The sequence below is a fragment of the Nothobranchius furzeri genome, chromosome 14 (genome assembly GCF_043380555.1).
Source record: "Nothobranchius furzeri strain GRZ-AD chromosome 14, NfurGRZ-RIMD1, whole genome shotgun sequence".
Classification (NCBI taxonomy): Eukaryota; Metazoa; Chordata; class Actinopteri; order Cyprinodontiformes; family Nothobranchiidae; genus Nothobranchius; species Nothobranchius furzeri.
The window spans coordinates 50,836,635-50,852,156 of record NC_091754.1 but is presented as its reverse complement, the minus strand read 5'-3'; the positions used below and the strand labels follow the sequence as shown (position 1 = coordinate 50,852,156).

The 15,522-nt window shown below is 39.2% G+C and overlaps 1 protein-coding gene across 3 annotated transcripts in view; it reads left to right on the top strand.

Annotated features, from left to right (window-relative positions):
* LOC107381071 (interleukin-1 receptor accessory protein-like 1) overlaps nucleotides 1-15,522 on the top strand; it is a 507,698-nt gene that overhangs the window by 282,430 nt on the left and 209,746 nt on the right. For all 3 annotated transcript variants that reach the window (XM_054743445.2, XM_015952561.3, XM_015952560.3), the window contains one exon: nucleotides 1,703-1,856. In XM_054743445.2, coding sequence (XP_054599420.1) covers nucleotides 1,703-1,856 — 154 coding nt within the window. The remainder of the gene's footprint in view (nucleotides 1-1,702; nucleotides 1,857-15,522) is intronic.

Here is a 15,522-nt window from a genome sequence, read left to right as displayed (position 1 = left end):
AGGCTGTGTTATTCTACTTTAACTATCATAAAACATTGAAACAGTTTTTTTTAAACCAAATTGAAAAACAAAATGATAAACAAGCTTTCTCTAGTGGTAACAGGGGCCTGGAACACTGTTTGGTTTCCGTAAATCAGAAATTGAAAGAAATATGAGACAACTTTGGGAGGTGTTGGTGACCAGTGACACCAGCAAACTGATAGGTATTCCATGTGCAAGAGTGTATTAAAAATGAGAATATTTGCAAACAGTTTAGGAATAATTTATGAGATTTGTGCACAAATTTCCCTGTTTTTTCAGTGTTTTGACTCATGTGAAATTCTCATACAAATTTTATGTGGTTGACATAAAAGTTATTGTTTCTGCAATTTTGTTTCTCAACTTATAACCAACCATTTCAGCCAGTTAATTAATGAAGAAACTAAATCCTGGAAATTCATTAGAAAATAAAATTTGTTGACACAACATTGAACCTCCAAACAACATTTAAGCGAAAAACAGCAAAGTGTTGCCAGCATTACAACAGTCTGTGCACTATTTTACTTCGTGTGAAGTGAATGAAGAGACTGTACTGTTATGTTCACTTTAATAACAGCTCTAACACACGCACACTACTACAGCTTCAGGTCCCAAACTTCCGTGGTGCCGTAAAACGTCCCACGCCGCATGTCGCAAAATCCAAACATACACCCGACTAAACCAAAACATCAGTGTGTGCTAACACTGGATATGACACTTTGTATGTATGCAAAAGTTACAAAATAAAGTACTGTATTGACCCAAATATAAAACAAGGTTTTTGTTCATTGAAAATAATTTTAAAATGTGGGGTGTCTTATAATCGGGGTCGAACCATTTCGCCCCCGTAACAGCAGAGGGCGCCAGGCTGTATGTTCTCAACAGGAGAAAAAATGGAGATGAGAGGTCCAGCAGAGTGGACCAAAGGTGGGGCAAGTTAACAGTACTGAGGCAGAGTTATGCGAATTTTAAGATGACGGTGGTCAGGCGTCAAACATTGCATGCATGGATGTATTGGATGGCAGTGAGAATGACGTTTTGAGAGGTTCTGGAGCGTTCGTAACAAACTCAAAGCGATAGTCAAAACATTAAGCATGAAATGGAGTTATCCTAGTGGCTCCAATAAGAGAAAGAAGCAGCATGCTTCATAAAAGCTTTTATTTTCACTTCTGAAAGTGACGTCGTTTTTCGATGTAAACACTAAAGGAAGCAATAAAGGAAAGACAATGGAAAATGTTTAAAGGGAGAAAAACATAGACCAACATGGAAAATAGAAAAAGTAAACAAAGGCAAAAGCACAGGAGCACTGACAGGAAAAAGAAAGCAGAGCAAATATTGAAAGCGCTCAAAGGGAGGGAAATACAGGAAAAAAAAAGGAGGACTAATAAAAAGGGAAAATAACTCATGTCAGAAGAGGGGAGAGTTTGGCAAATCCAGTTAAAGGTAAGACTGTCGAAAATTTAGTGTAAGGGGCCCCATGTCTGTGTTCGCCTTGGGCCCCCAAATTGCTAAATCCGCCTCTGTTCATCCTGTCCTTTTGAAAGCTGAAGCAAATTCTGAAGACTACATTTTTTGTGTTGCAGATACATAGTTTTTAATTTGAATTTGGATTAATTTGGAGTATTTTTTTTTTTTTACTAACAAACCACATCTCCTGCTTTTATCTCTTTTATTTAAATAAAAGGAATGCAAGCCAAAGCAGTGGAGGCAAACCATAGAAAGAAGAAGGGACATTCTGTCCATCCAAGAAGTGAGGGAGGATGACATTGGGAATTACACCTGCGAACTGCCTTTTGGGAATTTTGTTGTTCGGAGGACTACAGAGCTCTCAGTCACAGGTAAGAAAATACTATTCATCACTTTTGCTGAAAGCTGGTGAAATTTGCTCATGCACCTGTTTTTTTATTTATTTTTATATTTTTTGTGTTGCGTAATGAAGACATGGAACGTGAATGTAACTGAGCACGGAGCTTTCTTAGGTTAATTTGTTAAGAAAAGCAGATAAATTCTAATATTCCTTTTTTTCCGGTGATAATTGGCTGCATGCTGAGTTTTTTGCCCTAACTACGAAGCTCCACGTTAAAGTTTATGTAAGGAAGTTGATCCACACACCTTTTGCTGTCTCCACGACTTCCCGATTCTTTTTAATTGCTAAGCAGCAGAATTCGCACCGAGCCGCTTCAGCACTTTTCCTGAAGGCTGCTGAAATATTTAAGCCCAAACCTGAAGCAGGTGACAGATTGCTTGTCACTGATTCTGTCACAACCAAGGTTGACACAAAGCATTTTGGATCGGGAGAACGGCAGATTTACAGCTTAATTACACGCACCTCATTGTTCGGTTGTGTGTGTTGGGAAGGAGTTGTTTTCCCCACAAGCGTCATTTAGAATCAGCAGACCTTTATTAAAATTTGATGTATCATCTTGTAGTAATTTAAAGAAGGCTTTGTGTATTTGTTTTTTTTTTCTGGCTCTTCTTTAATGTGTTGTGTCACCTTTTCAACACAAGAAGGTATTACACAGTGTAGTAAACCTCCAGTTCATGAACAGAGATACGGGAAATACTCCTGTTTCATGTCATTTCTAGCAGTTTATACGGCATAATGAAAGCCTTGTGGGTAACTGGACACCTTTGAGTGGAAAAACAGATGACCTTTCCACCTTTTTTTAACAACTGAAAGACTTGTTCTGTCAAGAGGTGAACATTAAAGGTGCAGTATGTAAGAATAGCATCCTGTGGTCTAACTGGGTTACTGCAATCACTTTCACACTGCCGTTCTGTGAGTTTCATGGCTGTTACCATTTATGGATCAGCACCAGAAGATTCTAGATGACAACCAAAGACGTGTCAGTTGATAAGTAGGTAAATACATTGTCATATCTGGTGTTGGCACTCTTGTGTGTTTTATGGTTGGGAGCACTTACTACATTTAATATGGTAATATGGCTCCAGGATTACAGGAAGTATTGTTCTTGCTGTTAGCCTGTTGTTATAGCTCTGAATGACTCATTAAAGAGGGACTGCATACCATCAGAAAACGTAACTCCTCCCCTAGTTAGAATTTGAAAAAGGCTAAGAAAGTGGGCGTTGCCAGGAGGCACGGAGGAGAACGGCCAAGTGTGGAGAATTTCACAGGAGCATAATTTGGAATCGTAGTATGTCCAAGGAAGATACCTCCTTTGTCACCTCTCTGACTGGCTAGATGCAATATGCAAATTTTTTTAGAAGGACCTGTATATATATATATATATATATATATATATATATATATATATATATATATATATATATATATATATATATATATATATACAGGTCCTTCTCAAAAATTTGCATATTGTGATAAAGTTCATTATTGTCTCTAATGTACTAATAAACATTAGACTTTCATATATCTTAAGAGTCATTACACACAACTGAAGTAGGTCAAGCCTTTTATTGTTTCTAATATTGATGATTTTGGTAAGGTGGTGCTCACTCCTCACCCCTTATTGGGTCCATGTGACCATTATTGGGTCCATGTGGCAGGGGTGAGGAGTGAGCACCACCTCACCCCTGCCACATGAACCTCAAGGGATAAACCATCAATCCTGCTCAATGGTCAACTTTCCTCGCTGGGAAAGTTAAGGCAGTGGGAGGGTTAAGCGACTCGAAATCTGCACGTGACTTTTATTTAGAAAGTTTTCAGGTGTTTTACACTGCTGCAGAGTTTGACTTCCTTTTGGCCAGATCTGGGCTTCTGAGCTTGACACATTCTGGAAGTGTAGTGCATACAAAACAGACCTGAAGCATAAATTTAGTGGAGTGAAGCGACACTGCGCTTATGGGACGCAGCCAGGAAACACACCCATCAACTATAAAATTAGGTGTAGTACAAATTAAATCTACCAGACACCAGAAAGACAGCCTATAAGAATGCTGTACATTATTTTAGCCAAATGTATTATATGATTTAATGCAATACAGTGATCCCTCGTTTATCGCGGTAGATGTGTTCCAGACCTGGCCGTGATAGGTGAAAATCCGCGAAGTAGGGACACCATATTTACAGTATTTATTTAACAGGTACGTACAGTATTCAGACTTTTAAATCCCTCCCTTTACATAGAACTGTTAACAAACCACCCTTTAATGTACTTTTTTGATGAAATTGATGGAAAAAAAACAGGAATTTCTTGATATTTCGCATAGAAAAATACGCAAATCGGTGAAAAATAACGCGAATCGACGAATTTCCCTGGAATAAGGCTCCAAAGAAAGTCGCGAAGTCGTGAATCCGCGATAAACGAACCGCGAAGTAGCGAGGGATCACTGTATTAATATTGCACACATTGATATTGCAGTCACCATAACTTTGTGCACCCCTGGTTGAAATGACTAAAAGCATTCCTTATAAAAAGGGCAAACATCGGTTCTAAAGACGTGTAATGTTAATGTTCAGAAAAATTTGTATTCAATCATTCAGATGTAGTAAAAAAAATAAATCTAAAATCAGTTAGCGGTTAATGAAACTAAATTGGAAACCTGAATCGCATAAATCTGGTGCGATATCAAAAACACCTCACTTGCTTCTTGAACACACCTTCATAGGGCCTTTTACAAGTCTCCGGTGAAGGCCAAGCAATGTCTTAAATCATTCTTAAAATGTCACCCTGAGGGAATAGTCTTAATCTTTCTATCTACTTCAAGACATTCAGCATTTCAAAACAGGCAGCCACAGATGATTAACGACAGGGCCATGGCAGTAGAAGTGGCATTTATGATTTTTAAAGAGAAATAATCCTTCAGCTACCGTCTCCGTGGGTTTTCTCCCACACTCTCTGCCTGTAGGTGTGAATGCTTGGATAGACTCTCCACGATGTACGATGACTTTGCAAGAAAATCACACTTCAGCTTTTAAGGGGCAAAGAAAATGGAAGGATAAACGGTTTCAGAGCGTGCAGTATTTTTCAGTGAAGCAGCAAAGACTAATAGAAGTTTCTATTGTTCTTACTGAATGTGGAGAGGTTTTTATCTGTGGAAGAATGTCTTTTGGCATGGCTGCTTCTCTATTTGTCATAATTGCTGTCCTCTAAGTTTTGGACGTATTTCACGTCTTTTTGTTTCACTGGATGTTTGGTTTACTGTACCGAGCACACGTACGGGTCTGTGTTCTACTGCTATGTGCTGCCACTGTCTCTTTAGCCGTGACTCTAATCACGGCTTTTAAATAGTCTGTTCTTGGAAAAAACTCTAGTGCATAGCGGTTACACAAGCACTTATAAAGGTTTGAGGGATTTTCACTGCATCAGTTGTGCAATAATAACTAAAAATAGGTCCTTTATTTTCCAATTCTATGGTTTGACACTGAATGAGGTTCCTTCAATAGTTCTATTATACACTTGAGTGAATTTAGTCTACTTTTCTCCACTAATCATATTATTTGTAGATGTATTGAAGACACAATTTTTTATATAGCGCCTCTCAAGATGACAATTGTGAGGCGCTACATAAGAACAATATACACACACACACACACACACATTATATATATATATATACATATATATATATATATATATATATATATATATATATATATATATAAGGTTTCCCCTAACGCTTTATAAACCTGGCGGCCCGCCAGGCTTTACTTGCCCACCCCCCAGGCTAAGCATCATGCCCCGCCCCCTCTCCCTGACCCTACCATGTCCGCTGACACGAACGGCACAATGAAACTATAGCCCTCCATCAACTGATACTGGTGAGAAATAGCAGCGGAACGTGTGCTACCCCCCCCCCCCCCCACCACCACCACCACCCCCACTCTCACGGATGATGATGATGATACATATATCATAATTGAAAAACCAAAAATGTGGGGGGAAAAAAATTGTTATTCAAAAATGAAGAAAAAAAGAAACTATCATTTATATAACACATCACAAGATAAAAATCACGAGGCGCTTCACAAGAAAAGTAATTTGAAAATAAGAAATGTGTAATGTGATTGTTGAATCATTTAAGATTAAGAATGGGATGACTTTAGGTTTTGATGGTAAAATGGCATAATGTCATAACAGGTCTGCATACCTTCTAATTCAGATTTAAAGAGAATATGATGACAGTGGATCTGGATTATTGTAAAGGTCACATTCACAGATAAACCATTTGAAACCACTTTCTTTTAGAAATACATCGAGTCACTCGGAGTTGCACAAGCTGAACGTGAAAGTTTTCTTCATCACCATCGCCGGCATTAACCACAGGAAATAAGGAGCCTAAGTCTCCTCCCTTTCCGGTCGGCTCATGGGTCCACAGAAGAACGAAAAAAAAAGAATGCAAGTCAACGGGGCTAAAAACTTTATTATCTAATTTGCTTTGCTTTACGCCCTGGATTGCACATATGTTGTACTGCAATTTAAATGAAAAGTAATGATGGGTGTTTCGACCACGCCAGTCACGTACTTATCAGCTTGTAAAAGTTCGTAATTACCATGACTACAAACTACAAATCGGCATGTCGCATATGTGACGTCACCACATAATCTCCTCTCCCCTAGCGTAGCTGCTACTTACCACATGACCAGATTTATGGGGGTTCTTTCCTCCTGTGGGAAGTTTACTGAACTTACAGCCATTTTCCCTCAGTTTCCTCCGTGTCCGTTTCATGACGTCACTTTCGTGAAGCACATTTGTAGTCCTGGACTTATTTTCACACAAAACCTAAAATAGTGTTTCCCCCTGTTTGAAAATAAGCGCGTTCTTGGTATCAAAATGTGTCTTTAAAATTCATGGACATCATATGTGAAATCCATGGCACAAAACAAGCAGAATTAGAAAATAGCGTTTTTAGCCCCGTTGACTTGCATTAATTTTTTTGTACTTCAGGGGACCTGTGATGCGGAAGTAGATGGGCGTGACTTAGTCTCCTTATAGACGAGATTGAGTCAGAAAAAAACAATCTCTTCAGTTTGATAGTAAAAAATTGCATTCTTGGCCCCACCCACTTCAGCTTGTGACCGCTCACAAGAGGGAGAGAGAAGAGTGAGTCTTTTAGAAGCTAACCATTAGAAACTCCACAACATGGCGCTCACATCCAGGTTTGTGTCATTTATTTTACTCAAAGAATCACGTTTTACAATATTATGAGTTTTGTTAATGAAGGCAGAGCAAGAGTTACAGGCATCAACAAAGCTAATCTTTGGCCCCCATTAAGTCCCAGTTTGCCACTACCAGTCCCAGTTCACAGCAGCAACTCTTAGAAAAACACAGAGCCAGCCGACAGAAAGATACGCTAATAAACAAAGAAAAATTGCCGACTGACAGCAAAATGTCGGGGTGTCTCAGTCACTTGTAGCACTTAAGCTCACTGCAGATGCTATAGGTGCTGTGCAGAGAGAGGCTGGCCTGCTGGCCGTGGCGCCGCATGCCTGCCTCGTCATGGGAACGTGCATCACTCAATACAGACGCATATAGAGAACATAAACTGTTAGAAATATGAGCAAGTCCACTATTTTTAAAAATATTCACAAGATGTTTTTTTATTAATGTACTTCGTGAACAAGTGATGTTTTTTGGCAGATAAACAAAAGAAATTACATAAAAACATAAAGAAGAAAATACCTAAATGATAATAAAACAGTTGAAGGTGAACTTGGATGTGTTTTCCTTTTTTTTTTTTTGCTGAAGTATTGGATCAGGACTCAGGGTTGGCAGATTATCAAAATCAAATGACTCCGACTCGGCCTTTAGATGTTATAAAAGTGATTAAATAAATAATTGGTGGGATGGTGGAAGAGAGAGGTTCTGTGTCTATGACGGTTGTCCTCGTCCAAATTAGAAAATTCAGTATTCTGTTGCACATCTTGGGTGCAAATCTAATCTCTTCATTTGCATTCTTTCTTGCTTAATCTGGGATGAGAATAAGCCTTCATGTAACAATATAATCAGTCTCAGACAATTCCTGTTCACTGGTAAAACCAACAGTTTTTCTTATTTATCAGCAGCCCACGAGCCTCTCGGAGCTGTGAAATAGGACAAAAGGTCAGATTTCACTTGATTTTAATGAGCACAGCTGAAATGATGAGCTCTCTAACTGGATGATTAGAGGTGACATTCATTTTTATGTAAAATTAGTGTTTTTTTTTTTTGAAGAAGGGTTATTTGATGTGTTCAAAGTAAGGTGAGGAAATCATCGGTATGTGAATGAGACTGTCGCTGTAGCTAATGAGCTGGGACAGATGCTGTTAACCTGCTTTTCTTCTTCAACCAGGACATCATGAAGTGTTAGGTTGGGGAAAGAGTAGGGGTGTTTCACAAGTGCTAAAAGTAAAAATATGTTGGAGACTGAAAAAAAAAACTATAGATACATCTATCCAGACTGTTTTTTATTACTTAATTTCACTTTATGACTTGTTTGTCTGAGCTTCTCCTTTGAAAGATCAAGTTTTAAAAATTATTTAACCAATTTAAAACATGATTCTATCAAGCGACCCTCAGTGTTTCGAGCCAGACGTTTTCATTTTTAATTACATAGAAACCCAGAATAAGTTACTATTTTTTCCATAACCATGTCATTTGAAGAAGGAGATATTTACCATAGAAAGCCTATCTTGCTTTAGCTGAAAGTTTATGAAAATGTAAGCTTTATTATTTCATATTTACAAGTTTACAATTGGATTTTTGCCTTGACTAAACTGAGCGAGTAATCTTACATGATTATAATTGGACTGTACAGAAAGATTACGAACAATCAGCATTAATATACATCTTATAACTCTACAGGTCCTTCTCAAAAAAATAGCATATTGTGATAAAGTTCATTATTGTCTGTAATGTACTGATAAACATTAGACTTTCATATATATTGGATTTATTACACACAACTGAAGAAGTTCAAGCCTTTTATTGTTTTTAATATTGATGATTTTGGCATACAGCTCATGAAAACCCTAAATTCCTATCTCAAAAAATTAGCATATTTCATCCGACCAATAAAAGTGTTTTTAATACAAAAAAGGTCAACATTCAAATAATTATGTTCAGTTATGCACTCAAGACTTGGTCGGGAATGCTTTTGCAGAAATGACTGCTTCAATGCGGCGCTGCATGGAGGCAATCAGCCTGTGGCACTGCTGGGGTGTTATGGAGGACCAAGATGCTTCGATAGCGGCCTTAAGCTCGTCCAGAGTGTTGGGACTTGCGTCTCTCAACTTTCTCTTCACAATATCCCACAGATTCTCCATGGGGTTCAGGTCAGGAGAGTTGGCAGGCCAGTTGAGCACAGTAACACCATGGTCAGTAAACCATTCACCAGTGGTTTTGGCACTGTGAGCAGGTGCCAGGTCGTGCTGAAAAATGAAATCTTCATCTCCATAAAGCTTTTTAGCAGATGGAAGCATGAAGTGTTCCTAAATCTCCTGATAGCTAGCTGCATTGACCCTGCCCTTGATAAAACACAGTGGACCAACACCAGCAGCTGATATGGCACCTCAGACCATCACTGACTGTGGGTACTTTGACACTGGACTTCAGGCATTTTGGCATTTCCCTCTGCCCAGTCTTCCTCCAGACTGTTGGCACCTACTTTGGACCACAATTGCAGTTTGTGTCAGAACTGGAATGCTGTATCAGAGTAAAGTGTAGTTTGTGTCGAAACTGGAATGCTGTAAAAAAGCAATTTGTCTGAACTGGAATGCCGTACCAGAGGAAAGTGTACCTTGTTCTGGAAGTGGAATGCTGTCTCAGACAAAAGAGCAGTTTCTCTCAACTGGAATGCTGTAAAAAGTAATTTGTCGTAACTGGAATGCTGTATCAGAGTAAAGTGTAGTTTGTGCCAAAACTGGAATGCTGTATCAGAATAAAGTGTAGTTTGTGTCGAAACTGGAATGCTGTATCAGAGTAAAGTGTAGTTTGTGTCGAAACTGGAATGCTATACGAGAGGAAAGTGCAGTTTGTGTCGTAACTGTAATGCTGTATCAGAAAACTAAAGTAGTTTCTCAGAAATTTGTTCTCTGCATTTGACCCATCCCCTGGGGGAGCGGTGAGCTGCAGACACAGCCGCGCTCGGGAACTATTTGGTGGTTTAACCCCCCAATCCAACCCCTTAATGATGAGTGTCAAGCAGGGAGGCATTGGGTCCCATTTTTTTCAAAGTCTTTGGTATGACCCGACCAGGAATCGAACCCCTGATCTCCCAGTCTCAGGGCGGAAGGGGAGCTGAAACCAGGTCCGGAGCTGGCCCGCAGCAGTGCTGTATACATAATTTGGTATATAAGTGACTTTGGTATATAAATCGCAGGACCAGCCAGACTATGAAAAAAGTGCAACTTATAGTCCGTAAAATACGGTACTCTACATTACAACATTGTTTAATCTTATTTCTCAGTCCACAGGTTTTCCTCTTTTTCTGTGGGATCGCAGAATTATCACTGAATTAGAGAAAATAATATTTACGTAATTTTGATGGGGGTTGTCAAGATTGCAAAAACTAGCAAAGTTTGGCAAAGTTTGTATCCCCCCCCCATCATATGTAGTTGTTCCAGAGTTAATTCTGCTTGGCTAATTAGCTCTTTGAAATCCAATAATGATGTGATGAGGATGGAGATGATTAGAATGTGCTGTTGTCACATATCATTACTGGTTACTATACTCAGACACAGCTCACAGATGTTAACAGAACAGTCCACGTGCCAATAGTTTAACAGGTTTGGGATATTCAACAGTTTTTAAAGGGGGTTGCTTTAAAAAACATTTAGTAGTTCTTTTGGTCTTTTTCTCTTTCCATTTTTGCAGCAAAATGCTAAACCACCATTATTCAAGCAAATTTCTGAAAAGCATTAAAAATGGTTTGCTCAGTTTGTCAGCCTTTAGCAGTTTCATCCGCCATCCCTCCAGTTGACTCATTAGCATATGAAAGAGATTGGAATATGATTTGTCCGTTAACTGGTGAGGGATAATTAATTTAACCAAGGTGCCAGTGGAAGAGAAGGCCAGTGGATTTCTGAAGTAATCCCTTTCTTCTTGAGAGTTTGATACACCTTGTAATCAGCTGGTGCTTGATGAGGTTTAGTAATTGTCGCATCTTTTTATAGTCCTTCTAATAAAGAGTGTACTTATGAATAATAATTAAGGGTGTCATTATTCCTTTGGTTGACTGTGAATGAAATTTTATCTCCCGTAGAAATGTTTAGTGTTTTTAACATTTAGCAATAGCATTTTTAACCGGCAGACCATAAATATGTATTTAATTCTGGAATTTCGTACAGATAAGGACATCCTATTTAATATCTTGGCTGTTATGTCGTGTCCTCTGCTTGGTTCTGTGATCCTTGCGATGCTAAACCTTGTGTGAGCTCTTCTCACCACTCATCACGTCTCTGTGGGAAGTCAGTAGAATAATTAGGACTGCCGCTCAAAACATCTGCCGTGGAAATAAACGGGGAGAGTCACTATTGCAAAAGCAGTTAAATATAAATCACATTTTTACGTCCCATCTCATCTGTAAGCTGGAAGAAGTGCAAAAATGTCACAAAGATGAGGAAGAATAACCTCAGGTGACAACAAAAGAAGACAGGAAAAAAGGTGGAAGTCTGCGGGAAATTTGGAACTTTATTGTAATAAAAGTACTACTTAAGTGACAGTGGCGCTAGGGGGCAGTACATGCATACATTTCAGGGTAGTTTTACACCATATCGCCGTGACTGTAGTTTAACAGACACGACTTTGATGGCCCTTAGGTTAATTCCATCGAGAGAATTAAATGCCGATGTTAGTTTTCTGGTGCTATAGTTTCTGGATCTGCTCGGGTCCTGCGCCTACCGGTGACGTCGCTCTACGGCAATACCGCCCAGCCAAAATATGTTGCGTTTCTTTTTTGATTCTGTTATTTCACATATGTTTTGGAAAGAGTTTAGCAGTTTTGTCTGTAAATTCGTGTTTCTTTCCACCTTAATGTTTTCTTTATAAGTGTAATTTGGTAATTAAACACCATATTGTCTTTGTTCTTTAAAGAATGTGAAACTACATAAAATCTACATCAGACTGTGCCAGAAAGCACAACAGTTTTTAAATGTTTCTACATAATTAGCAGCATTTTCCATTTGTATAAATGTGGAATTCTGTAAATATTTCATTAGTTCTTATGTAAATTAATCTGTTCATTCATTCATTCTAAATGTTGAGAAGTTATTTGTCCAATAAAGTTATATTAAATTTTGTCCAATTTCATCAAAATCAGAGCTGCTCAGTGTCTCCGTTTATCAACTGACATTTATTTTTTCTTTTGGCAACATAAACATTATTTCCCCCCAAAAAAGTGTTTGTTTTTTTACTATACGACTACAACCGCAAGGACTACAATTGCTCTTTTGTCCAGACCAATCAAAATCTTGTGTCAACATGCTAACGTAACTTTTAGGAGCGTAGTAACGTAACTTCTGAAAGTTGTACATCGAGCCAGCCTTCATTGAAAGGTGCAGGACCCAGAAAGGCCAGAAGGAAACCCCAAAGACGCTAGACCCGCCCCCTATGTACTTTAGACCTGATTTTTATGGTTATATGTTACAAAGCTGCCAATATTTTCAATGACTGGTTATCATTTTATTCATTTTCAACAATATTTTGATGGACATTTCTAGAGATTAACGTTAAAAACTACACATTGTCACTTTTAAGTGGGTCACGGGAGAGAGCTGACTTCCAACTGGCCAAGAAAGAAAATATGAAAGGTGTTAAAGGTCATCTTTGCTCATATTTTTCAAACATTTGCAGTGGTCTCTAGTAATAGCTAATGCAGGAGATAGGTGTAGGAGACTATTTTCATGTTAAGCCTGTATGAAAAACTCAGATTATTATAATCAGAAATAATTATTTAAAAATGTTTGTTCAGTCTGGTTGACCTTTAAATTGGAAAATGGTTGAAGCAAATAGGAAAAGTAATTACAAACAGCCTCAGTCATGCCTGAGTGTTTATAAGCTAATTTGGAGGCAGGCACATCCGTGGGCAGCACAGTGTTGCTACCCTTAATGCTACGTCTTCAACGCTCGTCCAACAGGAGGCTGGCAGGGTTTCTTTTTTGTTTCCCCAACATAACGAACTAAAGCATTATGCTAACATTTACTGGCTTACTCAATGCACAGATTTATGAACTAAAACACACCATTTTCTCCTAAATGGCCTAACGAATCGACAACTGGCTGCTGGATTAGTAAACATTGACACTGGCCAATCAAAAGTATTTTAAGCAGCAATACACTTTGGTTGGACTAGCCGTTAGCTCATCAGTCCTGAAAGCTGTTTCTCCAAACAAAGGCTGTTTGAACAGTTGGCAAGATTTAGAAATAAAATAACTTTTACTGTTTAAATTCTGGAATATTTGAAAAGGCTAAAACTTTGAAAGAAAATAATCTCATATTTGTTTTTAAACAGAGTTTTTTCAGTTCATTTTCCTCCACTGAACAAACACACGTCAAATATAATTAGCTTTTATGGCATAATTTGGTCTAAAAGAGAAGACTGGATGCAGTTTCAGATTTGACATTGGGTTTAGGTTGATCAGGTTGTCGTATTTGTAGATTTTATTTAAATAAGCAGCTTTAATTAGCTTAAAAATTTCTCCATTTTACTGTAAAACCATTAACTTTAACCCTTTCATTGCTAAACCACATAGCACATTTTATTCATTTATTCGATTGTCTAATGCATGAGAGTTTATTTTCACCATGGATCAGATATTGTGCGTAATCGTGCCCAGCTGTTTGACAAGAGTCACGTTTTTGTCGTCGCCCCTATCCCTCTGCCGCTTGGCAGGCAGTTTATTTTGTGTTCCCCTGCCATCACCACCAAACCCGGTGAGTCAACTCACCCCTCTGCGCTCTGATCAATCCGGCAGCACCGAGTGTGTACTGTAGTGCACACTCAGCAGCCCGGTAGGTTTCCACCTGGTGGTGCCATCAAAGGAGCAGCACACAGGAGACGTGATTGCAGAGCTTACAGCAGGAGAGGAAGTGGGCGAAGCAGGAGGAGAGAGGAGAAAAAAGCACTGGTTACTTGGCTACTGTACATCAGTACAGACTGTAGTTTTACAGAGTTCTGTCAAATTTGCTGTTTGAATTGCACCTAACGATAATGTTTTCACATTAAATAGACGATTCATAAAGTTCAGACAAATCGTATTTGTTTCCCTCCATTCCTTTCAGTCATACCCTGTGGTTTGTTCTGTTTCTAGAACTGTTTGCTTCTGTAAAACAGTGGCAAGGTGTTCCGAAATGCACATTTGTGTTTTTTTAGCTGGGTTTGTTAGAGCTGGGCCTTTGAGAATCTGTTTGACTTGGCCAGATTTCCACAAGGTGAGATGACTTTGATCAGCATCTCTATTTGATGAAGTGGCGTTTTCTGGGCACCGGAGCTGCTTAAAGTAAACAAAAGCCTATCTCTCTTGCCTTATTTGTTCCCTGAAGAGCAACTCACTGGGTTTTTGTGCTATATATACATCTGAAAAACAGTACGTGGAGGGATTATGATGTGTTGATTATTGTATCATCTATAGGACTACATTTTGGGTCATGAAACACAAAGTTGGGATGATCTATCGAAACCAAATTGAATGCCAGTGTAATTTTTACCCTTAATTGTTACACAGAGAGAATCATTTGGAGTAAGAGTTAAGATGAATATTAGTGGCCTATACATCCTTGGAACAAGCAAACATTTGTCTTACCTTGCTGTAGATGGCATCCTACCTTAGACCCCCTTACAAGTAACAGGGTTTGTTTTTCTGGCTGCTTCTATTTTCATGCTTACCATTTTATGCTGACTCTATACCTTCATACTCAGGTGTTCACCTTACCATGGCCCTCATACCAAGGTATACAACTAACCATGGTCGGTCCTCATACTAAAGTATTTATCTCTCTGTTACCCTCTTACTGAGGTGCAGACCTATCCATGGCCCTCATACTGAGGTGCCGACCTAACGGTGACCCTCATACTGAGGTACACACCTATCCATTGCCCTCACAATGACGTACACACCTTACCATGACCCTCATACTGAGGTGCAGACCTATCCATGGCCCTCATACTGAGGTGCAGACCTAACGGTAACCCTCATACTGAGGTGCAGACCTATCCATTGCCCTCACAATGACGTACTCACCTTACCATGACCCTCATACTGAGGTGCAGACCTATCCATGGCCCTCATACTGAGGTGCAGACCTAACGGTAACCCTCATACTGAGGTGCAGACCTATCCATTGCCCTCACAATGACATACTCACCTTACCATGACCCTCATACTGAGGGGCAGACCTAACGGTATCCCTCACACTGAGGTGCAGACCTATCCATGGCCCTCATACTGAGGTGCAGACCTAACGGTGACCCTCATACTGAGGTACACACCTATCCATTGCCCTCACAATGACGTACACACCTTACCATGACCCGCATAGTGAGGTGCAGATTTAACGGTATCCCTCACACTGAGGTGCAGACCTATTCATGGCCCTCATACTGAG